We start from the raw sequence: 24,753 nt of genomic DNA, 5'->3' as shown, positions 1-24,753 counted from the left end.
CTACTGGTTAATTCAGGACAGCACGTTTCCTTGGGCCCCCGAGCGGCAGGGTGTCCCCTGGTGCCCTGCTGCTGCCAGGGAGCCTTGCTCTGCTCTGCCCATCACTGAAGATGTTTTCCTCTCTCCACGCCAGGAGTCATGCAGCTGCTCTGGGGTCTGCTCACCCTGTAGAGAAGGAATCGGGGAGCCAGGTATGTCCAGAGGGCTCCAGGAGTCTCTGGCAGGTTCTTTGCCACAGCCTTGGACTGAAGCGTGGCTTGAAGTTACCTCGGAAATGCATTTAGTTCAAGGCAGGTTAAGGTCAGTTCAAATGAAAGTATTGATGTACAGCATCCAAAACAAGCAGTGCTGTCACAATTGTTACGAAAAACAGGAAAGAAATAAAAAAAAAATCATGGCTAATCTGTTTTTAGCGAGGTTACAGCAGCAACATCTCTCTCCTGTCCAGGTGGTTTGCTGCCCTTCCTGATGAAGGCGGCAGCCAACACTTCCTGACATCTCGGGCTGTGGCCATTAGAGCTAGGAAACCACTTGCTAGGAAACCTCTCTCCGTGGAGGAGCGTGTTAGCCGCCAGGGCCAATTTTCTTTTGTCCAGGCACCCCAGAGGACTTCAGTCACAATCTTTTCCCCTCTGACTCCGCTTCCTTCCCAAGTGTAACCCAGTCAATGCTCTTAATTAAACAGTATTTCGCTTCCCTGCAAGCTCGCATGTCCCCTTCGCTGGGTCAGGCGTCGTGTCTTGCACTTTCCCATTTCTTGCTTCCAGGAGGGCAAAAATTCCTTCCCCCTCAGCAGTGAGTCAGTGGCGTATTTCACCGTGTTCACATTTTTATATTCTGTATCAGGCGGTACTGTAAAATCACTTGATACAAACATGTAAATGGGAGACAAGTGAGTAAGTCATGATTGCCTCCTGATTAAGATCGCTAGGACCATAATAATCAGCTTGGGGTGACTGATCCCAACATCTTTCTCCTATGCATGCTGCAGCAGTCAGGAATCCACAATCACAAGGCTGTGAATAGAAATTAAACTAATACCACCTGTTTTCTGTAGTCTCCACGAGAGATAAAATCGTTCATTATAGTCGGTGACTCATCTCCCAGTCTGTTGGTGCTGCTCGAGCACACTGTCTCATGTGTTTAAGGAAACTGTGCCTTTGCCTTTTGCAGTTACGGAGGTTCAGAACTTTCTAAAAGTAAATCTGATGCATCATACCGGTGTCAAATTCACCTGCAAGGGAAAGCGTTAAGGGGAGAGAAACTGAGCTGGCACAGAAATCAGAGGTAAAGTTTCAGGGCACATTCGATGGTACTCTGAAGTATCTTGATTTGCTCATGTAAATAGCCTTTTGGTCACCTTCGAAGTAATAAATTACTCGAGTAATCAGTGCCTCAGAGTTCATATTGGATGTTGATTCATGGGCTGCCTCGGAGATTGCCAACTGGCAAGGTGTACTCAGGATGCCATAGGACGAGGCTCTGAAGTGCTGCGAGGATTGATGGGGATTGCTAGGGCTCCTCGGAGTTTTACTTCCATTGCTGGTTGGATATTTTTAGAAACGCCAATCTTATTAGCTATTAATAAGAGAAGAAGTGGCCCAAGATAAGTGGAAATACGGGGATGTTAATGAATTGCCTCTGTGATGTTTGTCTGCTTTAGATTGATGGCCTTTGAAAAAAAAATTAATTAGGTGGCTTTGGGAGAAGCCAAGGATAAACCCGTGCTAGTGGGTTGGTGCTATGGAATAGCTACTGTGTACAATCCCCTAGTTCTTAACGAACTTCACTTTTGCAGGTTTAAGAATGTAACAGCTTTGAAAATAGGCTTGATACTGTCTTAACTGGGATTTTGGTACGGGCATGAACAGGAATACTGCTGTTCTTAAGCAAAGACACTGCTGCAAAAAACAGCATTCTGAAAGCATGTTTTGGAAGGAAGCTTTTATATTTTTATAAATTTATATACGAGTATATAGTTTCATAAGATATAGTCGTGTGGCCTTACTTCTGTATAATACACACCAGGGACTTTTGTCTGGCTTGCATCTGTCCCAGGTTCCCACTTCCTAAAACACGTTCAGCTATCTTCATTCGTTAAGGCTTTGTGTATATGGACATTCCACAGTCTCCAGGCAATGCTGCACTGAGATACCTTGTTGTTTTTCTGTTTAAGTTTTGAAAATCCGGTCAATTCGGAGGAGTGTATCCGTCTGACCGTTCCGTGCATGCTTTCCTTGCTAGTGTGTGCTCCATCGTGTTTTTTCCTGACTTCATCTGCAGGAGCTTTCCTTAGAGTGGGCCGAGGAAGAACCAGTAAGACAAACATGACACAGGGGTTGAATGTATGGGGATACCTTTTGTGCTCCCTCCATCCTCAGCAACTCTTTCTCCAACCTCAACCCAAACAATCCCCTAGTTTATAAAACCCAAACAACTGGGGAAGAAATACCCACAAATTGTGAGGCTGGCTTAGGCAGGAAGTATTTAGAGATCAGAGTCATGAGGAAATGGAGGTGACTTCCATGCAAGCGACTTGTAATACGCAGCGGTATAAATAGACTTGAATCAGAACTGTGAGCAATTGCAGTTTTTAGGGATTTAAAAATAAATATAGTTTTCTTTCTTAGGAATCTTCCTCTCTGACCGCCAGTGTTCTCACACTGCCCACAAGTGGTAATCCTCCTTTTCAAGCCTGCACAGGGGTTAAGGGCTTAAAGCTTGTTTTTAGCCAAGGCTTTGGGTTTGGAATTCGTCAAGTCGTGGGTTTCATCTTTTGTCGTGTTTACAACCCAAATTTTGATGCAGGTTCGCAGTCCACCTTTTCAACCGCTGCTTCAGCCAAGAATTACTTCTGGCTTAAGGCAGACTTATCTCCAGTGCGCTTTGCCCACTTCTGGAGGCTGGTACAGAAGCAGTAACTCTGCTCCCTGGTTTACTGGTTTCACCCTGTGGGCTGGGGAGCATCCTGCATCTCATCAGCTGCGCTCGCCCTAAGCAGAGCAGGGTGAGGACCTCTCCCTGTGCCAGGAGCTGAGGTGCTCGTGAAGCAGTTAGCAGATTTTCCTTTTCAAGCACATACAAACCAGGACTGTGCAAATGAACGCCATCAGTTCCTGCGCTCCTTCAGAGTACATTAGTTTGTACTCCTAGCAAAAAAATGTCAGTGTTTCCCAGCAGACTCTTTCCACAGTATTTTGTTCTTGCTGTTCTTGGGGTAAACAGGTTCAGCTGAACCTGCCTCCTCAAAATCTGTCTCTTTGCTCTTGGAGATGTTTAATCTACAAGCAGACAAGGCAAAAGATGCAGCAGGATTTAACAGGATCGCCTTTACAACAGTATGTAAAACCATGCAAGGTTACTCTCAAACAAAGGAAAATCTGAGGTCCCCTGCATCAGGCACCCAGGAGTCATCGCAGGCAATGAACCGGGGAATGATGCACAAAGCAAGCTCGGCTGTACAGCAGCTGCCTCGTGGAGTATCTAGTTAAATATCACTTCATTTGAAGAGGGCCGGTGGGAGAACTGCATTTAATTGACTATAGAATCAATGACAAATGCACTAGGAGTGCATTTGCAAGGCAAGACGAGCATTTGCGACAGGTTAGGACGGGCAGTTTGGATTCTGGCACTACATGGGGAAATTCGGGTACCGATGGCATGGGAAACGAGAAAAGCCCTGGATATTCTCCCTTCGTGTTTTACATGATGCTGTGGTGATACCTCTGGTACTGCCAACGTGCAGATTCTCCGAATGCTCTTTTCAAAGCTTGCCTCCTGGATGCTGGTGACTGCAGTCTCAGCCCTGGGTGTTTGACCAAACAAACTAGAATTAAACATTTGCAACAACGGGGCGGTTTGGGGGCCTGCTTGGCAGGGTTTCTGTGCAGAGCCGGCAGCGTGCTCTCTGCTCCTTAGTGGTAGGGAGGAGGTGCCCCCCACCACCTAAATCAAAGAGCAAAGTAAAAAAGCAAGCGGCTTGTTTATCATGAAGTCGTTGCTCATTTAAGGTAATTTTCTGCATGAGTGGTGCCTTTCTACTCTTCTGATGTGAGTAGTATATTAGTATGCAGGCTTGGGTAGCTGAATGGTAGACCCTGGAGGCATCACTCTATTATTCAGAGCTCTGGGGAGGTCTGATCTGAAATGTCTGTTTTTCCATTTTCCAGCATTTGTAATTGCATGTGTGTTTTCTTTGCCTCTTGTTGTTTTTTTTTTGTTGGTGGTGGTGGTGTGTGTTTTTTTGTGTGTTTTTTGCTTTTTGTGTGGTTTTTTTTGTTTTGTTTTTGGTTTTGCTTCTACTTGTACCTGCTTGGAATTTGCATCTTTTTCCCCTTTAATAAAGCCCCCCCAAAACCTAAATTACACTAAAACAATTTTAAACACGTTCCTCCTCTGATATCCACATGTCTTTAGGCGCTGAAAATGTGGAGGAAAAAAAAAAAAACAACCTTGGTGTTTGAGACCGGTGGATGGGCCAGTAAGCTTGTTGAATTTGTAACTGCTTCTTCCTTTTTGGCAATAACTAGGTGTTCGAGTTCTGCATTCAGCATTTTCTCTCCTTTTGGAAGGATGATGCTGCTCCAGTCCCTTCTGGGGACTTCTGGGGACCATTCAAGCGGCGGACAGGTATCTGTTTATTTAGGGTGGGATTTCGGAGAGCTCGATGTGCATCTCCCATTTTGCAGCCCATAGGTCTTGGCACTTGCTTTTGGGAGTCAGTGAGGAGCAGTTGCATGCAGTGACTCAACCAGTACGTTTTTTTTTTTTTTTGTCAGAAGCTGCACAGCGTTCAGAGGATGATTTAGAGCAAACAAATGAGCTCTGTGCTTGTTACCCGTGTTCCTCCCAGCCTGCGGCATAAGCGCGGCGCAGCCCTCGTACCTGTTGTTCTTTGATCCAACTTGCAACGTCTTTGCTCCAGACTCTGCCTCCGTCAGGACATGAGTGTGCTGCAGCGGGGCAGATCAATATGTCATTTCTGACACTGCCGATGCTGGGTGTCTGGGGAGGGGAGTAAAGATCGGGTGAGCGTACAGACGTCGTCTTGCTCTCCAGCCGCGTGTTGCTCAAGGACTTCTAAAGTCAGAGAGAGTGCCTTTGTATCCGATAGCCTCGAGGGACTTGCTGCCTTGCCAGTCTGTCTGCCTGCAACAACTGATAAACTTCTCTCCCCATCCCTTTCCGCGAGCTTTCTAGTGTTGGTTGTAATGCCTCGCTGGCTTACCTTGAGCTTGGGAGAAGTCATCCTTCAGCCTAAGTAACGGTGGGTGAAGGGCAGCCCTCTTTAAAACCTTTCCCGTTGTCTCCCTGAGTATTCCTGTTACCATTATTTTGACTTTGCTGCTCGGCATCCCATAACTAGCCCCATCTGACCCTCGTCATGTAGCAAGTACTTCAGGCAGTCGTACGGGGATGCACACACTAGTGACCCAAGGTAAGATAGCTGGGCCTGTGTTTTTCACTGTAGTGCTTTGGTTTCAGGAAAGTCATGTGTTTAAAGAATTACACTTTCTTTAAAACAGCACCAGTGATGAGCATGGGAACGTAGTATATAACGTTTTTAAATATTGGAAGTCCAGAGTCCTCCCCCCTAGATGACAGAAGCATAAAGCTCCTGCCTTGATGTACTTACACAAATTCCTCCATTATGGAGCCTTTGTTTTTCCTCTAAGCATCGACTTGATTGTTCTGTTGTCATCCTCTCATTTTGGTGGCTGGCTTTTGCAGTAATGATGGCCAGAGAGATTGAAGCCAGTGCTTTCCAATTACTTGAAGCATCTGAAAAATAAAATTTCAAGACTGAGACGTTCCTCTTCAGTGTGCGATAGTTACACGTGATACCGAAAAACATGTAGCAGGAATGTTTCCCTACTTCCTTTTCAAATAACAGTTGTGAACTTAAATAATGTGGATGCAGGTGCAGCTCTGAGGAAGTTCCCATCCCAAATGTTTCTGTTCTTCTAACGCATGTGTCGTTCACTTCAGCCATCTAGGAAATCTGGACAGACACTATCAGCAGCAGGTCTACAGAGACAGAAGGGTGAACATGGGTGAACGTGGCAGCGCAGCGATGGCAGCAGCACGCACACACACACACTCAAGCTCCCTCCCAAGGACTTAGTGCCCCTGGAATGGCCCAGCGCCCTGGCAGATACCTGAGCAGCTCTGGCCAGCCGGTGCCGACACACAGTTTAGCAATAAATGAGCACGAGACATCCATGCGTCACAGCTTGCCCGTGCCCAGGCAGCCTGGCTTTACGCTACGCTCCCCTGGCTCCGAGCACGATCTGGGCTGTTATGCTTTGCTAGCTCCTTGCCAAGTCCTTAATCGCATGCTCCTCTTTGTGAGAAGGGTTGGGGCTGTGCCAAACCAACATCCTGTCCTGGCACCGAAATGCCTTGCTTTGACTCTGGGTGTAATATTGATGTGTGGGGTTTTTTTGTTTTGTTTTAAAGGATGTGTCCCCTCCTGCCTCAAGGATAGCCACTGATTGTACACGTACATTTCCAATGGTATCATCTCAAAACACTGGTTGTACTGTCCGGCACTGCCTCTCTGTGCCCTTCACATATTTACACACAACTTCTCTGTGTGACAGCCACTTTCCTCTAAGCTTTACAGCACTGGCATGTGCAGAGCCCTATCGGCACCGGGTATATTTCAGCACAAGCAGCTCCCTCCACCTGTACTTACTGTGGAGACAGCAGAGATCAGCAGGTTTAGTACCAGTGGCATCTAACAGTGACAGTACTTGGCTTTTTTGTTTTACCTCTGTAATCCAAGTTTCACGTACCAAGTCAAGGTGGGGCTGTGACTGAGGACTCCTTTTATTCACAGCAGAGGAACTGAAGGTATCCAGCCGCCGAGTAGCTGTCTCTACCTCTATCTACCCGTCTTAAATCGGCTGCCAAAAGGAGACAGACAACAACTTTATGCTGCCATGTCATCCTTAACGGGTTGGTGTTTCACTCACTGTCCTTGAAGAGCACGCTGCTCGCAGCAGGTGAGCTGGCTCCCTGCTTTAGTGAATCTGAAAGCAGAGGTGCCCTAGGTGAGACTGCTGGTGACTCCAAGGGCAAGGGCCGGGAATGAGCGGACAAAGTATTTACGTGTTGTAAAGACTGTAAATTACTTTTCAAACAGTAAAAGCCAGCTCTATAAATACAGTGCTCTTGCACGGAAGAGCTTTTTCAACTGCAGTATCTGCTGTGACGTCTGTCAGCATTATCTGTTTATGCTGGCATCGGAAAAGCAGGCTAGCTTGGCTTGTACCAACAGGATTGTCTCCTTATCTCTGTGCAGAAGATGCTTGTTCGGGAGGGGTGGGGGATGAGATTGAATTCCCCTATCGCAGGTGCTCGCCCTGTTAAAACCAAACGCACAGAGGTCCTTTAATAAGCACCCTTTCCTTTTTTCCTTTGAAGTGCAGGCATTTTGTCACCTGTGCCTACACCATCTCCGGTTGCCTTGAAACGCACCTCATTGATAATTTACTCCGAGACTGGAGAGGTGGCTGGAACAGCAGCCAAATCCGCACCGGCACGCCTCATCTTCTGAAGCAGTAGTTTAATGTCTCCCTGCAGCGAGATTTCGCTGTAGCCTTGCTCCAGCCCCGTGACGTAGCAGCCTTATCGCGGCGGTGTGGAGGTCTGGCACCGCCGCCGTTTCCCCCCCCCCCCCCCGCCGCTGTAAGCTAATTACTATGCGGCAAGATGATCAGTTTTCCCCCAGACCAGGTTTCTATTTGTGTTCTGTCAAGTAGAAAATTAACGTGGACGCAGGCCAGGAATGCTTCACGCCTGAGTGCGCGGAGGGTGAAGGTGGCGACGGGAAGGCAGGCTGGATTTCTGAATGGCGGGTGTGGAGGATCAGGTGATGTCAAGCGTCGCCGGCCTGCTTCGTTAGCTGCATCAGCAGAGGAGCCGAGGAGCTGGGGAAGAGCTGGAGAAAAACGCTCGCAGCCCTCACGAGCCGCCCATCCCCGTGTGCTTTGTTCAGAACAAAGCCAAATGAGCAGTGTTTCTGCAGAGCAGGTAAGGGGTGATGTCTGCACAGTTCTAAGCGAGAGGCTAGGTAGCCTGTGTTCATTCATTAGCTGCCACGCTGGAGCCTTTTAAGCACCTCCTCGCACTGCAGAGGTACAAATGTATTGAGTGACTCTGTCCACTTGCGGTGCTCCTGGGCTCCACAACACACAAACTTTTAGGAATCGTCTCAGGAATTTGCAAGAGGGGCAATAAAGCAAACACAGGCAGCAATGAGGTTAAATCCTGATGGATTTTTCCCTGCCTGGTCATTCTCACTTCTTGTTAATCAGTAGCAGTATATTTTGGAGTGTCTCAATGCATTTATTAAAGGTGTGCGGGGCAATAACCTTCAGGCAGAGCCACCTGAACTGCTGAATGTGCCTGTCACTTATGGGAACACATTGCAGGGATTCCTGAGAGGTGTGGGGAGCCTTTCTGCTCTCTTCTTTCTGCTCTTTTCTCTCCCTCCTTTTGCTCACCAGAGGTCATTAACGTCTGATTGAGCTCTTCAGCTCTAGATCTGTGGAAACCTTTTCAGTTGCTCCTCGATACAGACATTATGTTTGTACCGTTAATGGTCTCCCCCCGGTTCTGATGAGCAAGAGAGAGAGCTGAGAAGCGAAGGCTGATTTCAGACCCCACCTTCCTGCACTGGGCGGCTGCTGAAACTTGTTTCCGAAGCTGTGTACTGCGTGGGGAGAGCTTCCTTGGAGAGCTGCTATGGGATGAGGTGGGTGCTCAGGTACGCCAGTTTAATAACTGGTAGGCTAGCTCTCGAGATTGCTGAGTGTTTCTTCCTTGGTGCTTAAAATCTCATAGGCCATAGGAGAGAAAATTGATCATGAATTCCTCTGATGCCTGGTGAGTCATCCTAAATCCCCAGTCTCTCAGTAATACTTTACCAGATGGGTTGAATATTTCAGCAACTATCTCTGGAAGAAGCCTCAAGACATTACATAGCCTGTGCATCTAAAATCTCACAAACCTTTAACTTGACAAATTTGGGGGTTAGTAGCAGAAACGTTTTGCTCTCCCTGTCTCTCTCAATGCCCGGTGGCCACACCAGTGGCAGCACTTCGTTAAAGTGAAAAAGAAGTTATTGTATTAGGTCTTAAATATTTCATTTTGTTTGGGGTAGAGTCGGAAGATCTGTGAGCTCTGGCTTCGTCTGTCCCAGTTAAAGGCTTTCCCTCTCCTGACCGGGGCTGCTTTCAGTGCAGCTGGGTTGGGGCAGGCCGGTGTAGTCATTAATGAAATATTGCTTCTGTAATAAGGAGATCAATGAGATGGAATCTCACCATCTGGAAGCTCTGGGATGGTTGTTAACTGATTTCTAAACGGCAAGTCTGCAAGTAGAACCAGGGCACCTCCTGTGTGCTGAACGGCACCCCGAAAGTTGAATGCTGCAAAACCAGTTCTTTAATGCTACCATTGGATTTATTACTTATTGTATTATTGGTGACAGTCTTGGGTTTGAGACTTGGCTTTAAGAACAAATCAGCCCAAATGATCAATTTGTTAATAATCTAAGGCTTTTGCTGTGGTTTTCCTTGTACATTTACCCACAGATAGTTCTTCAGTGCGACAGGATGAGAGCAATGGGGTGTATCTTCTTTGCTTTAGTAAAACTTCATAAGCAGTTCACTAAATCATTCTGTCAAGGTATTGAGATACCTTTCCAGAGCAGGGCTGGTGCATCTGTGTCTCACAAAGCACTCGGGCCTACGAGGCTGTGGTCAGACTTTGCTGGCGCCCACGAGACTCCTGCTGGCACCTCCAGCCTCCCACCTCGTCACTGCAGGAGCTGGATGAGGGGATGCTGCCTTTTGTGCGGGAGATGTAAAAGAAGAAAAGAGTTTTTCAAATTAGCCAGGTCATAGACTAGGCCAAGCCATCATAGATTTAAATCGGATTAAATTAAATTAAAGGTGTACAAAGAGCAGGTTGCAAAGGAGGGAATAAAGGTTTCCCTTGGTGTTACTTAGAGGTGAGTTTTCCATCAATTTTATTTATCAAGCAGAAGCCGAGCACAAGTTGGAGGAGGGATCAACATTATCAGAAAGGGACGGCATCTCTTTGCATTCGCATCAAGCCCCCAGTGTTGGTTCTAACGTGGATTTTCAGAGCAGGGACTGGATTTGGCTGCGGGGACGCTCGGGGATATGCGGGGCTTTCCGCTGGTGGGTCACGGCTTCAGAAATAATCCAATCTCAAATATGAAAGCTATCGGTGTTTTGTAGCAGAGAGGTGAGTTGGTGAGCTGATGAAGAGAGATGCAGGCTTCAAAATGCTTTTTATCACAGCCTTGATTTGTGATTTCAGACAAATTACCCAGCTGCCTGGGATCTTGGCTCTTCTTCTGGGACGTGGTGATGACAGTACCTCCCTGCTAGACAGAGGTGTTGTGAAAATAGTAATTTAAAATTGCTGGCAAGCAATCTGTGCAGGAAGAAAGCACAACTTTCATTTGACAGAAGAAAATAGAGGCTTTCAGGTGCGGATCTCGCTTCCAGGTTCAAAAAACGGCAACGCACAAACTAAACACAGGTTAGGTACAATTGCTGCCGGTGCCTTTGGTGCTGTTAATCAGCCAGCCCTTACAAGAGCAAGGCTTGTGAAGCCCTTCACACACGGTGGTATTAAGAGTCGTGTAAGTACATAAAGATATATCTAAATCACAGCTCTAACTGCGACGCTAATTAGCTCTTTGTGGTTGCTGCAGCAGGAGGAGGTCACGAAATACTGAACTCTCCCATGCCTGCCTTCAGTCCCTCCAGAGACGGCTGAAACATGGGAAGAGTGGCTCTGTTAGAGCTCTAACATGCTTAGAGATGCAAAATGCTTTAAAATATTAAAAATGGTTTCAAGTGCTCAATTTTTAAAGCTGATGTATACTTTCAATGATCTTCTTTTTTAAAAAAATAATATTATATTCCTCTTTTCCATTTGCATTTCCTGGATTATATTTTCTGACGACTGCCAGAGTATGCATAGCCCTCAACAATTCTCAACAGAATCCGTTGTTTTAAAAGAAAAGTGAGCATGTCTGTGCTTCCTCTCCATGCTATTTGGAAAATTGAGAGTATCACATTTGTGAGACACTGGGTAATGTTTCCAGAAGCCCTTACTTTTATTTTTTAATCTCCCGGTATCCTTAGGAACTTTGGGGAAATAAGGTGACGATTATCCAATCTAAAAAAGAAATCTTTGCTGCAGGGATTGATGTAAGGATTGTTCGTTGGTTTCTTAAATTAATAATGTTCTTTCTGATTGCTCTGAAACGCTCGGGTTTCCTCAGCGATGTTAATAATGGTGGTTTTTTTTTCCCATTTCCTGGGTGCTGATAAGGCATTCTGGTTATCTGAAATCCTTCGCCTTTTCCCCGTTGTTACCATTCTCGGCGGTTGGTTGCTAGCGATTCACATGAAGCAGCCTTGTGTTTTCCCTGAAGATAAAATCCAGCATTGTGAAAACTGTAAATGCCAAAGCAAACTAATCAGAGGTCGGGGATGGATATTCTGCGCATTCTTAACTCATGTATCATTTTGGAAACGCGATGTGGGTTTTTTTTAGTTAGCGTACAGTACACAATAGACAAGAAAAAGTTCTTTCTTCTCATCTTTCCCTGCCATTCTTAAATATTTCAACCCATGTTTTTGACCCTTCCTCATTTAAGCAGGTCCTACCAACTTGAAGAAGTCTCTTTGCCCAAGCTCTGGATGCTCTGAGTGGCTGCCAAGTGCCATTGAATGTCAGCTTTGCTTTGAAGTCCTGCATGGAGACAAGACTTTGAACAGCAGTGGATTTCACAACAAGGCATTTTTCTTTCGGCCAGCCAAGTTTCTTCTTGGACTTGGTGGAGGTCAAGGCAAGAAGCATAAAGAAAAACCTAAAACTTCTCTTTTACTAGCAGCCCAGAGTCTCCACCAACACTCATGGGGAAAAAGACGGTTGTGTTTGCTCGCTCGCCGCTGACATCACGCTCCAAGTCAGCCGACCCCAAGTCTTGAGAGCTCCAAAATGTGAGCTTTGTGATCCATGAAAGATGGCCTTTGAATGCTCCTAGCGCTTTGGCAGCAGCAGTCCGATCACGGGAGATGTGCTTGGAGACCAAGGAGACCCTCCCAGCACTTTATTTCCCTCTGCTCTTTTAGCTGTGTTGAAAACTCAGATCCTTCTGGGCTGTCCTGTGGCTTCCAAGCCCCCAGCCCAGCTCCGTGCAGCCGCTGTGTTTTTTGCTGATGTCCCTGTGAGTACTGTGCGTGCATGGAAGCATTGGTCTCTTCCTCCTCTGTGCCGTTTGGGAACCACAAAAATGACATCCCGGCTGTGGCAGAATCACTGCCTGGCTTCAGATTCGCTGCTGGTTCTGGCAAAGTTCATGGTGCTTCGAGTGTAGGGTCTCCCTCTCCTGTGCTAACCACGAATCCCTCTCTCAGCACCCTTGGAGGACGATCCTACTCGACAGATCCTACAGGTGATGCGGGTGCCCGCACAGCGAGCCCAGAGCTCCCTCTTCCCAAGGCAAAGCACCGAGCCAGGTAGTTTAGTCCCACAAAATTTGGAAGAGGTTTCGCTCTCGGCAGAATTGCGGTCGGCACGCTAATGGTTGGTGGCAATTTGGGAAGTTCGGCCGATTCAGGTTCGCTGCCTTGTGCTGCCCAGTGACTGCTTCTAAGAAATGTTCAGAGGGGGAAGGAAGCCGTGAGCTGTTTTCGCACCGACTGCGCTGCTTCGGGAAGGATTTCGGTTGCTGCCAAAAGATGTGGAGGCCTGCGTGGAGACAATCCTCTCGTGTGCCTCAGTAAGTCTCTGCTATGGAAATTTTATGAACTATTAGGAGCTCTTTAATGATCCTGAAAACAGTCTCATTTTCACTTAGTTCTGTGACCAGTGAGCCATGGGGAAGGAAGCTTTGAGGATGCTCGGCCTCTGCTGCTGCACTGCAACATTTCTGTGTGGCAGAGTTGAGTCAGAAGAGTGTATTTATGGGCTCTGCACAGAAAAGGGCACGGGCAGCGGGGCTGCACGTGGGCCATGAAAGCTGATTTCCACAGTCCTCCTCCTGGGCCAGAGGAGTGTTTAACCCTGGCACAGCGGTCACCTTTCTCCATCCCCTAACACAGGCGAGCTTTTTTTTTTATTTATTTAATTTTGCGGTGTAAATGTTATGGTAACAAGCCAGGCTCGGGGGTTTTATCAGTAGGCTGCGCCGTTATTCAGACGCTACCAAAAGAAGAGAACAAAAGGCTATGAAACGAAGCGGCAGCCCTTGCCAGGGGATGTGTCACTGGAAGATTGCAGCGAGGGACGCTTCCAAAACGCCTCAGCTGGCCCCGAGCCGTGGGTTTCTGTCCAGGTCGGTGTGCCGAGAGCCCCAGCCCCTCTCCCAGCCACCGACGGTGCTTGGAAGTGGTTGTTTGAAACCTCTGCTGGCCTCAGGCTCTACTCGACCACGTAGTTTGATGTGGAATATTTAAAACCCCATTTAAAAAACCTAGAATGAGAGATGCAACTAATCCTGGCTTAGAAGGTCAGACAGCTTCTTGGGACAGCTTCTGGCCTTTCTCTTCCATTCTCGTGTGATATTTCTTTTGTGATACATCTGGGATGATGCCTCTTCTGTCCTGTGAGTGCAGGTGCAACTTTGAGTGGGATGCGTGCTGCCCTGGATCCCGCTGGCCCACCCTGCGTAGGCGAGCCCTAAATCAGAGCAGCGAGGATTTGGGAAGAGACGGGTGCCTTCCTTTCCACCATGCTTCATGGATAAGTACCGTGTGTGTGTTAGGCATTGCGGACTGCTTCTCCAGCCCTTAGCTTTAGTGTGACTTGTGAGCAGCCGAAATGGCACGTAGTTTTAACACCTGTGATTTTCTTAACTTTCCTTACGTTGATATTCTCCCGAGCAGAAGCCAGCAGCATAGTCCTGCTCCTTTGTCTGTCGTTTGGGCTTTGCATTCATACGAAGTCGAGATAATTTCACAACAGAGATGATTTATCGGCGGTTATTAGTGCCCCACGGATCTTTTACTCCATGTAGCGGTGCCTACTGGGTTTTACTTCTCTGGTGGATGAAGAAGGCAGAGTGGTTTCTGGCTGCCAGCCTGCTTTTAATTCCACGTTTCAACACCCTGTTTCTCTTCCAGTTGTGTCACGCTGATCGCAAAATGTCCTTTCTCCGTAGTGCCTGTGATTTCCTGATACACTTTGACTACAAAGAAATGCCTTCGTGTGAATGGCATCCTGGTGGATCTTGCAGGCTGGGTTGGTTAGCCTTTGGGTTCAGAGCTGAAGCGAATCCTTTGCTCGTCCTCCCGTGCTGCGCATGGGTTTGTTTCACGGACACCTTGCTGCGTTTCAGCGCGGTTCCTTTCAGAGGAAGCTAAGCTCCAAGCTGGAGATGTGCAGCAAGGCGGCCGTGCTGTGCCTTCGCCTCAGACCTCGGCGTGGGCACCTCCTTCCTCCTCTCCGCAGAAGACTTTGCTGCTGAAGGACGGTAATTGTGCGAGAAGTTGCGCCGCGAGCACGGCTGGGATGACGACGGAGGTGCCTTGCGGGGCAGCACCGCGTGGGACCCCGGAGGCACGGGGCCGGCCGACTGCATCATCCGTCTTGTTAATGGCTTGAACTCATCGCCCTCAAATGAGAAGAAGCTGGGACTTAACTAGCGCCTCTTAGTAGCTGCGAGATTAATGGAGGCAGCACACAGTGCTCCGATGCAACCTCCTCGGCTGCCTTCTTTTAAAATCCACACATCTCCCAAGATCTTGGGGAAAAAAAGGGGAATTTTAAATAACTCTAATCAAGGTGGGTTTAAGACCGTCACCTCCAATTGTTCTTTAGCTTCAAGAGGACTCTTCTTCGGCTTAGATTTTGCTAATCCTTTTATCTGAGTCGTGCCATTGGTGGGGTGGCTCTGCTGTTTTACTGCCAAAATCTGCGTGTCATCTCCCAGCATCTCTGCTAACCCAGAGGATTTTTAGGCAAAATACTGATAAAGGGGATGGTTTGCTGCGGGTCAGAGATCCCGACTCCCCTGGGTAGGGATCAGGAGGAGGGAGTGGAAGGGTTGCAGCGGGCTGGTGTTTCTCCTTGCCTTCAGGCTCGTTCTGAAGCCAAGTGAATTCGGATCCCTTCAGCTTCAGCCAGAATGGAGACGAGGATGTTTCACGTGTCTCTTCCCATGCCGAAGTTAACGTAACGCTTCTCTAGGATGTTGGCTGGGCATTTACCTGGAGCTGGGGCACTTAAGCAGCTCGGTAGCTACTGCAGCGTGCACTCAGGAAGCACCTTGGGGCTCCTTTCCCCGAGTCTGCCAAAAAGGCAGAGGCTGAAGCTGCTGGAGAGGGAGCAGCGTAGGGTCCGAGAGGGTCACCAGCTGCACCAGGTCACCACCTGGCGGAGATGGCAGCCGATTCCTGGAGAGCTGCTTCCAAGTGCCACAGCTTCCAGGAACCGGCCGGAGGGGTGAGATCAGAGGAACGAGGGGCTGCTTTTCTCGTAGAGCTGCGTCCTGGCTGTCCTCCTGTCCCTGCCCACCAGCTGCGCTCACAACGGTGCCGCAATGCCAAATCCTTCCTCCCTCCTCCTCCTCCTCCCGATGACTAATGTCTGCATCTGTGAGTAATTAGATAAGGTGAGGGGGAAGGCTGCTCTAACGGACCTGTCCTGCTGCAGGGCGCTGCGGGGAAGGCAGCTGTTTGTGGGGCCGGGCTCACCCCGAGCTGCGCCGCTGCGGGGCCTCATTAAGAGAGGAAGGCGAGGGAAGAGGCCGTCTGAGAAGGCAGGCATTCGGAGGCTGCCTTTTCAACGAGGAAATTGGATTGTGGCGGCGGGGCCCACTCGTCTATCTGAAGTGGAGCTGAGCTCATTTCTGAGAGCGATTGGACAGAGTTCGCCGGGCTTTAGAGCCCTTCAGTTCCTGGTAATGGTGCCTGCAGCTGGGCTGCTTCCTCTCGAGAGCCCGTCTTTGGTTTCTGCTGTACCTGGGGTGCTCCGAATTCCTGGCTCTCAAACATGTCTCACTGTTGTTTTCTTCCTCTTTCCCTTGCAGCTCGCAGACTTTCTCAGGACAGAGGACAGGGTGCGTGATTCAGGGTAGAAAGAACAGCTACGTTACATCATTTTCTCCCTCAAAAACAGCATTTTCAGTCCAGGTGCTAATGAGCCCTACCCTGGCACAGCAGCCAGGGAGGTTGAAGCAGGCAGCTCCTTTTGGCACCATCCCTCCACAGAAGTGACTTCCCTGTCTGGCCCTGGCTTCTCAAACTGCTTTGTTACCACCCTGAATCAAAACTTTTTGTCCTTCTTGCAGGTGTTGGCACAAGGAACTACTACAGGAAGATCGGCTACGAGCTGGAAGGGCCGTACATGGTGAAAAGGCTGGACTGAGCCCCGGGAGGCCCTCACCCTCCCGCTGCCGGGAGGAGAGAGGACAACACCAGACTCATCCTGGGAGGAAAGCTCACGGTGCTGGATTGAAGCTGAAAAACCAAAGCCTGCCAGCTGCAAAGGACTTGCTTATGCCAGAGCCCACGGCAGCAAATGGGGCGTCTCCCCTGGGGCACACAGTTCTCCTGAGAGCTGCCCCTGCCCCAGGAGAGGTGATGGGCACGACACGTGTCTCCTTACCCACATAACCAGCTGGGGCTGGCTCTGACGCACTGCAATACAGGACTGAAGCACAGGTGACCTGAAAGCTCTGAATTTGGGGGCCCTGTCAGGCAGCCTAGTGTGAAAAACGTCCATTATTTCTCTGATGCTATCTTTTGGGCTTTTAACGTGCGTTGAAATTGCGTTCAAAATGAATGAATTCCTTCTCTTTGCATATCATTTCTGCTGCCTTGGCTGCTTTCTGTCCATCCCGAGATGTGCGCTTTGCTCCTTGTATGGTGGGAGGCCACTGAGAATTGGAAGCCAGTACAGTCCTTGCTAGTGGTAGGATTTGGGACTAAAATGTAACCCAAACCTCTACGGAGACACACAGTCGCACCTCCGAGGTCTCCAGGCCAACCTCCCTCAAAGCAGGCTCGATTAGCTGAGGTTGCTCAGGGCTCTGTCCGGCCAACGCTTGGATATCTCCATGGTGGAGAGCCCACACCATCCAAGTCCCTGTTTCAATATTTGACCACCTCTAGTGTGAAAAAGCTTTATCCTAATACCAACCACCCCGGTGCCCTCCACTAGGCTCAATCCAGTTTAATCTTCATTTTCTGCACCCAGTCTTCTATTTCTCTGTCCCGTAGCTCACAGATTTGGCCACAAGGTGCCATCTGCCAGTGGTGCCAGAGGCCTTGCCAAGGTCAAGGTGTACAACATCAGCTGTCCTTGTCCCCACTGCTGTCACCTCGCTGCTGAAAGCAGTCAGGCTGCTCAGGCACGATTTGCCCGTGAGGAATTCCCAAGGGCTGCTCCCGGCTGTTCCCCTCCTTTCTGGAAAGGGCTTTGGGGAGCATTTGGGCCCTAACTTTCCCCAGGACGGGATTCATTCAGCTGGAAAATACAGGGATGTTAAAGCTTCCTTGCACAAACGGAGCGAGGTGTGAGCGAGCTGTGCCATGGGGGAAGAGCTCAACACCTTCCTCACCTCCTCCCAGCCCTTTGGTGGGCGAGGAGCGTGCAGGGCGGGTGGGTGTCCAGTGTCATGAGCAAGTCCAGGTTTCAAAAAGCACGGCGGTGCTGCCTGCTTGGTTATACCAAATCTGTGGGAGCCACGAAGCAGAAAGGCGCCGCCGCAGCAGCCGGCACGCTCAGAAAGCAGCGGCCGAGCTCTGAACTCCTCCGCTGCTTCCTCGTAGCACTTCAATCAAAAATGGGGTAGAAACGCGGAGCAGCGGCTTGTAGAGGACTTGACATTTGGGGAGTAAATATAATAAATGACTCTGCCAGGAGCCTTCTGGAAACTTCGCAAATAACGAGCCTTCGGCCACACGTGATTAACTCGGAGCAGCTCTGCGAGGAAAGCTCGGGCGGGCGCGGCGCGGCGCCGGGCAGTAAATGTGCTTCTGCCACCGTGATCTATTGCTGCTCCCGCACGGCGGCTGCCGGGGTCAGCGGCGAGCACCACGCTGACGTCTGCTGACGCACGGGCTGCGAAGGCAGCGGGCGGCTGGGCAGCGCGTCCCTTCGGGGGGGAGCTGAGACACCTGGCAATAAAGGTTTAATTATCGAGGGGAGGCTCCTGTGCCCTGCCTTTGAAGGGCTGGAGGGTGAAAACCTTGTTGGGACCCAAATCCTGCGCGTGGCTGAGCCTCGCGCCCTCTACGGATGGCTTGGTTTAAAGAGGGGAGGCGGAGGCTGTTGCTTCTGGAGGTGTTGAACTGCTTTTTCTTCCTCCGAGCCACTGGTAAATGGGGCATGTTAAGCTTCTGCCTCTAAAAGCAGAGATGAAAATGGATATGCTGCAAAGGGACCCGATCGCTGTGCAGCATCGTTGAGGTGCTCCGCAGAATTTGGGTGTTCTGGTACCAAATTATGACTCACGATGATGCTTTCAGCCCTGCCAGCCCTGCTCTCAGGTACTGGCCAGAAAAACTCAACGCTTCCACATGTCTGAAAGCTTGGCCCTCTGGCAAAACCAGGAAATACCGGATACATTTATTTAAGGCCGAGGCTTTTTGAGCTTACTAGCTGATTTATCAAGAAATAAAATTTTTTTTCTGGCTCTAATTTTTAGCTTTCCTGTTCTTTCTGTGGCGCTTTCGTGCTGCACTGGCTCAGCTTTGCATGCAGCCGGCACGCTGGGCTGGTCTGCAGAGGCTGGGGTTGGTTTCTCCATGCGATGAATCGATGCGACCGGGTGAGATGAACGCAGCCAAACGAGCAGTGCCTTTGTGCTTCAGCCTGAGCTTTTTCTTCTGCTGGGCAGGGGGAGTTCCTCCAAATCCCGCTCCTGGTGCGCGCCCTGCTTGCATCCACCCTGGGCTTTGGGGGGGCTGATGCCCTCTGTTGCTGCTTCGTGCGTCTGCCTGGGCTCGAAAATACGCTGGGACGTGTCCACTGCCTGCAGGGAGCCGGCCCTGTTAGCAGGTGCCTTCGGATGTGCGAGGTCTCAGCGGGTTCGAGCAGAGCTCATGGGCTCTGCGGTGCCTGGACACGAGCCCGGGCACGGCCGCTGCCTGCCCTGCACGCCGCAGGCTGGCGGGGGGGGAGGCGAAGCAAAACCACGCTTCCCGCTGCCGCTGCGATGGGCTGACAGCGTTCCCGGGCTTGAAGCACACCGGGAACAACCAGTAATAAATCCGTGATGGCCGGGAGGGCTTCACACAGCTCTAGCTGCAAAAACGGAAGGAGCAGAGGCAGAGTGAGAACCTGTGGGAGGAAAGGGGCCGCTCAGAGCCTTGCTGTGCTGATGCTTGAAGCGCTGTGACCGCCTCTTGAGCTGCACTTAATTAATACTGGGTGGGCAGAGGGGCAGCGTACGGGATCTGGTACCCAAATAACAAACTGGGGGGGGGGGGGTTCAACAGGCTCCCGGAGGGGCTGTGGGCACACAGCATCGACCCCGTACAGCAGGCACAGCTCAGCTGTACCCAGAGCTGCTCTTTGCACCGGGGCTTGTACGGCACAGCCATGGTCTTGCTCATTGCCAGGCCAGGCCCTGCTCGCTGTTTCGCCGTGTCACCGCTGCTGCCTTGTAACAGATTTCACACGGGCAGGTGACGCGCAGACATCTGAGCTCCAGGAGCCGGGGCTGAGGCTGGGCAAGTTGGGCTGGCTTGTTCCCGGCCGGGCTGCTGGTCCTCGGGGCCAGGAGGCGGCTCAGCCACAAGGAAGTTTTTTTCTAGTTGTCCACCTATTTATTATTTGCAACACTCCGACAGTCGGGGATATTACACAAGTTTGGTTTTCCTTCGTTAAAACAACACCCGTGTCAGAGCAGGCACCTCCTCCTTACCGAGCTGTGCTGTAGGAAGTCGGCTAATTGCGTTTGGCAACTAATTGCCAAAGGCAGCGCTGCTCTGAATGCCAGGAGCAGCTCGTGCTTCGCTCGCCTGGCTCGGGCAGCACGGCATTTCAGCGTGTTGCGTTTCTCCTGGGCTATCTTTTTGCGATGCTGATGTTCCTCAGCGCTGGCTGCAACGGGGGAACAGGCTCAGGTGCAGCAGGAGCAGCAATAACCAGCTCGGGGCAGGAGCACCAGGGCGTGCGCCCCGCTTCCATTGCCGTGCTTTTACGTTTGCTGATGTGAAAAGCAGCCCTGCCAGGTTCAATACTTCTCTTGCTTCTATTTATACACCTCTTCCTTGTTGCTTTCAAATCCTCTTCTGCCCCTGCCTCGGCAGCGATTAGCGAGAGCCTGCTAAGTGCACCCACTGCTCCCACTGTGTGCTCGGGGCTGCAGAGCAGCTCCTGCTCTCCCCGGCTGCGGGGAGCCGCTCTTCGCCCGGGACTGCTGCCGCCAGAGGCAGGGGGAGCCCTGCTGGGGCTGGGGGGTGCCTCTGGCTGCTGCTTACAAGGCTTCCTCCTTCCCCAGGGGACCACGGGGGCTTTTGCCCTTGTTTCTTGCCACCGCTGCCATGCATCCCAGCGGTGCTTGGCTGCTGGGGGAGGGCTTGGGGCTGCTGCCAGCGGGCTCAGAGCTGCTACTAGGGGGCTCGGGGCTGCTGCCCACGTCACGCAGGTGTCCACAGGTGCTCACCCCAAGAAGAAAGCACGTTCTGTGCCCGGGTAAAGCGTGCCGTGAGCCCGTTGCTGAAGGACGCCGCTGCACCCGGCGCTTGCCCCTGCTGCGAGCGAGCAGCGTGGAGGCAGGCAGGGACGTGCCTGCGCTCCTCGGGCAGGTCTGAGCCCTCGGTTTTCTTCCCTGCGTCACCGCCGCACCGAGGGGTCCTGCGTCCATCCGGCCTGACGCTGCTCCGGTGCCCAGCCCAAGCCTGCAGGACCCGGCGGGCATCGCTCTGCTTGCACGGCTCTGCGGCAAAAAAAAAAGAAAAGAGATGCTCCAGCACCTGCACAGCCCCCTGCCCTACAGAAACCCACGAGTGGCCACGTGCAGCAGGCTTGCTCGCTGCTCGCTGGCTGCCCTGGTGCAGTACCTGCGCTGTCTGCCTGCGGCTTCGCCGGCTGAAGTGGGTCCTGCTCCCAGCTACGTGGGTGAGCGCCCAGATCAAACAAAATGAACGAGCTGGCCACGATTCAACCTTTTCATAGAGAAAAAGCTGTTCCCAGGAGCCACGGGGTCTGACGCGCTGATGGCTTTTGGCAGAGCGTTGAGCAGCTCGGGACGGGAACTCCGCCGTGAAGGGCCAGCTCCAGGGGAAGGGCGTCTGGCTGCAGCCCGAGCAACCACAGCAGGGAGCTGGGGATTTAAGGGCAGCTGGGGGATGCCACCCCAAAATCGAGGTGTTAAAGCCTGATGAAGCGTCGCTTGCAGGAGCTGAGTCATAAAACAAGAGGCCGCTGAGTCTGCGATGAACGTGGTACGGGCAGGAGTGGCCGAGCTGCTCTGCTGACATTGCTGTTGGGGGCGATTTGTACAGCGATGTTTGGAGGGGATGAATTTAGCAGAACAAATGTTGTTCAGCTGGGGGGGAATAAAGAATCTCCATTTTCAGACTCTGGTTGGCACCTCCTGTGTCCAGCTGGTAACTCAACGCCGCGGTTAGCTTTCCGAAACCCCGGCAGCTCTAACCAATATCAAAAAGTGAACTGGAAAAAAGAGAGAAATAAGGAAAAAAAAAAAAATACACTAACCAGAAATACCTGAAGACACCAGGTAGCCTCTCTGGTGCCTGCAAAGCCTCGTGCCCCAGAAGCTTGCTGGGTGGCCGGGCTGTGCAGGTGCCCAAGGACCGGGCCCCTCCTGCCAGCTCGGGTTTTTTGTTTGCCTTCTTCGCTTGTGTCCGTGGTGCAGCAGCAGCGGGGGCGGCCTCCTGCCTGCAGGGCAATAAGCCGGCACGCCGGGGGCTCGGGGAGTCTGGAAGAAAAGGAGAAAATTAAATCAAGAGAAGCAGGAGCCAGAAAGGAGACCGAGTTTAAAAAAAAATACAGCAGTCGTGATCAGGCTGTGCTTATCGGCCTTGGTTAATGAGAATAAGGAGAGAGTGGTTTGAAAAAAAAAAAAAACGAAGGCAAGGTGAAACAGCAGCACTCAAACCTTTGGGCTCCTTGCTGGGCCTTTGCCCTGTGAAAGGAGAGGTCTGACATCGATTTATGGGTGCTGTCACCTCCCCTGCCCCGTCTCAGCCAGGGGCACGAGTTTGTTCAGGCCCTTTGTGGCTCTGTGGGGTTTCATTCCCCAAGCCCCCTTCCAAAGACCACCAGCCTCTGCACTGACCCCCCCCCTCGGAGCTGCTTCGGTGGGTTTAAACTCTTGCGGCACCACAGCTGCCTTTATAATTTTTTTCCCCCTATTTCAGTCTCTTAAAAATTGTGGGGGAAAAGTCGAATGCAGTGGTTTTGGCCTCGATCTTTCATGTAAACAAAAAGCTGAGGCTCCTCAATGCCAGGCTGACAGCTGAATTCATCTGGGGCTTGTCTGCAGCAGACATTGGTGAGAAGTAAACGGAAAAGATTTTTTTTTTTTTTTCTTTTTTAACCTGAAGTCAGTGTGTACGAATTCCTCTGTGGGTGCCTATTTGCCTTAGGGAGCATCTCCAAACCAGTCTGCAGTCATCAGCCTGCCTTTGGTAGGGCTCCATCCGCGACGCTTTCCCCCAGAACTTGTGCAAATCAAGTTTCACCCTTAGCAGATCTCCCCTCCCCTAGCACCGGGATTTCAAACTCCTGCCTCATTGCAGATAGAAGTGCTGGGAATTTGTTTCCCGTTAGTATATTTTAAGTAAAGCCTGATGCTGTTTGGCTTGGCAAGTTCCCTGGGTCTCTAGGATTAGGGGAGCCTGTAAAAACAAGGTGGCAAGGCCACGAGACCAGGGGCTTGATCCCAGGAGAGCGCAGGGGGAGCTGTGCCCTCAGTTATATGGGGCTGGGACTCTCAGCTCAGCTTGGACGAGATGAAAAAGCCAGGATCGAAGCGGCTTTCTCCAAAACTTAACAGCCAAATGTTTGGAGGGGCTGCAAGAGGGACAACAGCGATGGGTTTTTGGGTACTGCACCTGTGTCCTGCTGCCACTGTGGAGCACGTGGTGGGACCACGGCCCCCCTCGCAGGGCAGGCCGGGGGCTTTTCCCTCTTTTCCTTCCAGGCACTGCTCGGCAGGGTGAATAACGCCGGCAGAGCGCACGTTGTTTCCATTTAAAAACAATTTAATCTAAATTCTCTGATCCTGCGGCTCCGCGAGAATAAAGGCGAGCCAAGCAAGCCTTACCGGGCGCGAACCTCTGCTTCCGACTTCAAAAAGCCTCGGCAAAAAAATCAATTAAGGGCGTATGAAGAATCTTGAAAGAACAACAGGGACTGACAGCTCGAGCCGTACAAGCTCGTTACCTTCTCAGAGCCGAACTCTTTATGATGCTCCCGCACGCTGTCAGCCGGGGCACGTGGGTGTCTTCACACGTTGCCTGCACAGGAACCTGACACGGGGAAGAGATCTTCTGCTTCTGCTGCCTGGCGAGACGTGCTGGGCCCTGTGATTAACGGAGGGTTCTGCTGATGAATGAGTTGCAGACGGTGCTTAATTTTGGAGACAGATAGACCAGCATTAACTGACGTCATCCTGACCGGGGCCGTAGCAAGTATTTAATTCTACCCTTGATAAATTCTGCCCCCGGCTATCTCGCGTCTCTGTGAGTGATGTTATTTCTGTCCCATTGAAAAAAAAAAAAAAGTTAACTAGTCTGAAGCATCCTTAACCCAAAGCAATCAATTTCAGTGCCTGCCTCCGATGGACAAACGGCGTTTGGAGGCGATTCTAACGAGCTGCTCGGATGCACGCACGGCTCGGCGCGGGGAGAGGAGAACAATGAGGAACAACTTGCACATTTTTCCCAGTCGCAGCAGAAGGGCGAAGCTCCACGCTCGCTAGCTGGTGAAATAGGAGGCTGAATCACAGAGCCGCGTTGCTCTCCCTTCTTCCATCGTTTCAGGAGATTGGGACCACAGGTAATTAATGGCGTGGCGCATCCTTAGTCACTGAGGTTCGTGCTCTGACCCGGAGGAGCACCAAAGCCCAGGGAGCAGGGTGCTGAGGCACCCGATTTCAGCCCTGCCGCCCAGCGACGCGCTCAACAGCGCTGCTCTCGGCCTGAGCACACCACAGTCACTCACTGCCGCCGTCACGGGCCTTTCTTGCCACCAGAGCAGCAGCTTTAACCAAGAGCCAGCTTCTTTACCCCAGCGCAGGAATTCCTAGGGGCTGATGCTTTAGGAAAGCAGCCCTGCTGCTCCGCCCGATGCCTTGGGCCTAAAGAGCCAGGAGGATGAAAAGCTGTAGGAGCAGGGCACCTCAGCCCCAGCAGCAGCTGAGTTTAGGAAGTCCCTGAATGAAAACTTGCTCTAAATCACAGGCCAGTAGCCACTCACAGATTTATCTTCTAAAAACTTCAGTGACTGGAGCCCTCTTACACACCTGCCGCCAGCAGGGCGTTCAGCAGCCCAGTCGGGCACCGTGCCACATCTCCACAACCCACACATCCCCCAGCTCCCGTAGCACCAGGAGGGAGGACCAGGAATCCAACGAACAGGAATTCATCATCTCCATAACAAACAAGCTCCCAGCCTCTTCTCCCCAGCCCCCATTTCCAGTTGTAGATCTTTGTCCAACTCTTCTGCAGCCTTCCCTTCTTCTCTACCAAAATATTGTTACAATGAGAGCTGTACCCA

At 51.0% G+C, this 24,753-nt stretch overlaps 1 protein-coding gene across 1 annotated transcript in view; it reads left to right on the top strand.

Annotated features, from left to right (window-relative positions):
• ELP3 (elongator acetyltransferase complex subunit 3) overlaps positions 1-16,863 on the top strand; it is an 84,688-nt gene extending 67,825 nt beyond the window's left edge. The window contains exon 15 of the mRNA XM_040551487.1: positions 16,346-16,863. Within this exon, the coding sequence (XP_040407421.1) occupies positions 16,346-16,422 (77 nt within the window). The 3' untranslated portion in view covers positions 16,423-16,863. The remainder of the gene's footprint in view (positions 1-16,345) is intronic.
• Positions 16,864-24,753: the final 7,890 nt, after the last annotated feature.

The sequence above is a fragment of the Cygnus olor genome, chromosome 3, assembly GCF_009769625.2.
Source record: "Cygnus olor isolate bCygOlo1 chromosome 3, bCygOlo1.pri.v2, whole genome shotgun sequence".
In the NCBI taxonomy this organism is placed as follows: domain Eukaryota; kingdom Metazoa; phylum Chordata; class Aves; order Anseriformes; family Anatidae; genus Cygnus; species Cygnus olor.
Note: the sequence above shows the minus strand (reverse complement) of the source record. Positions and strands in the feature narration are given on the sequence as shown.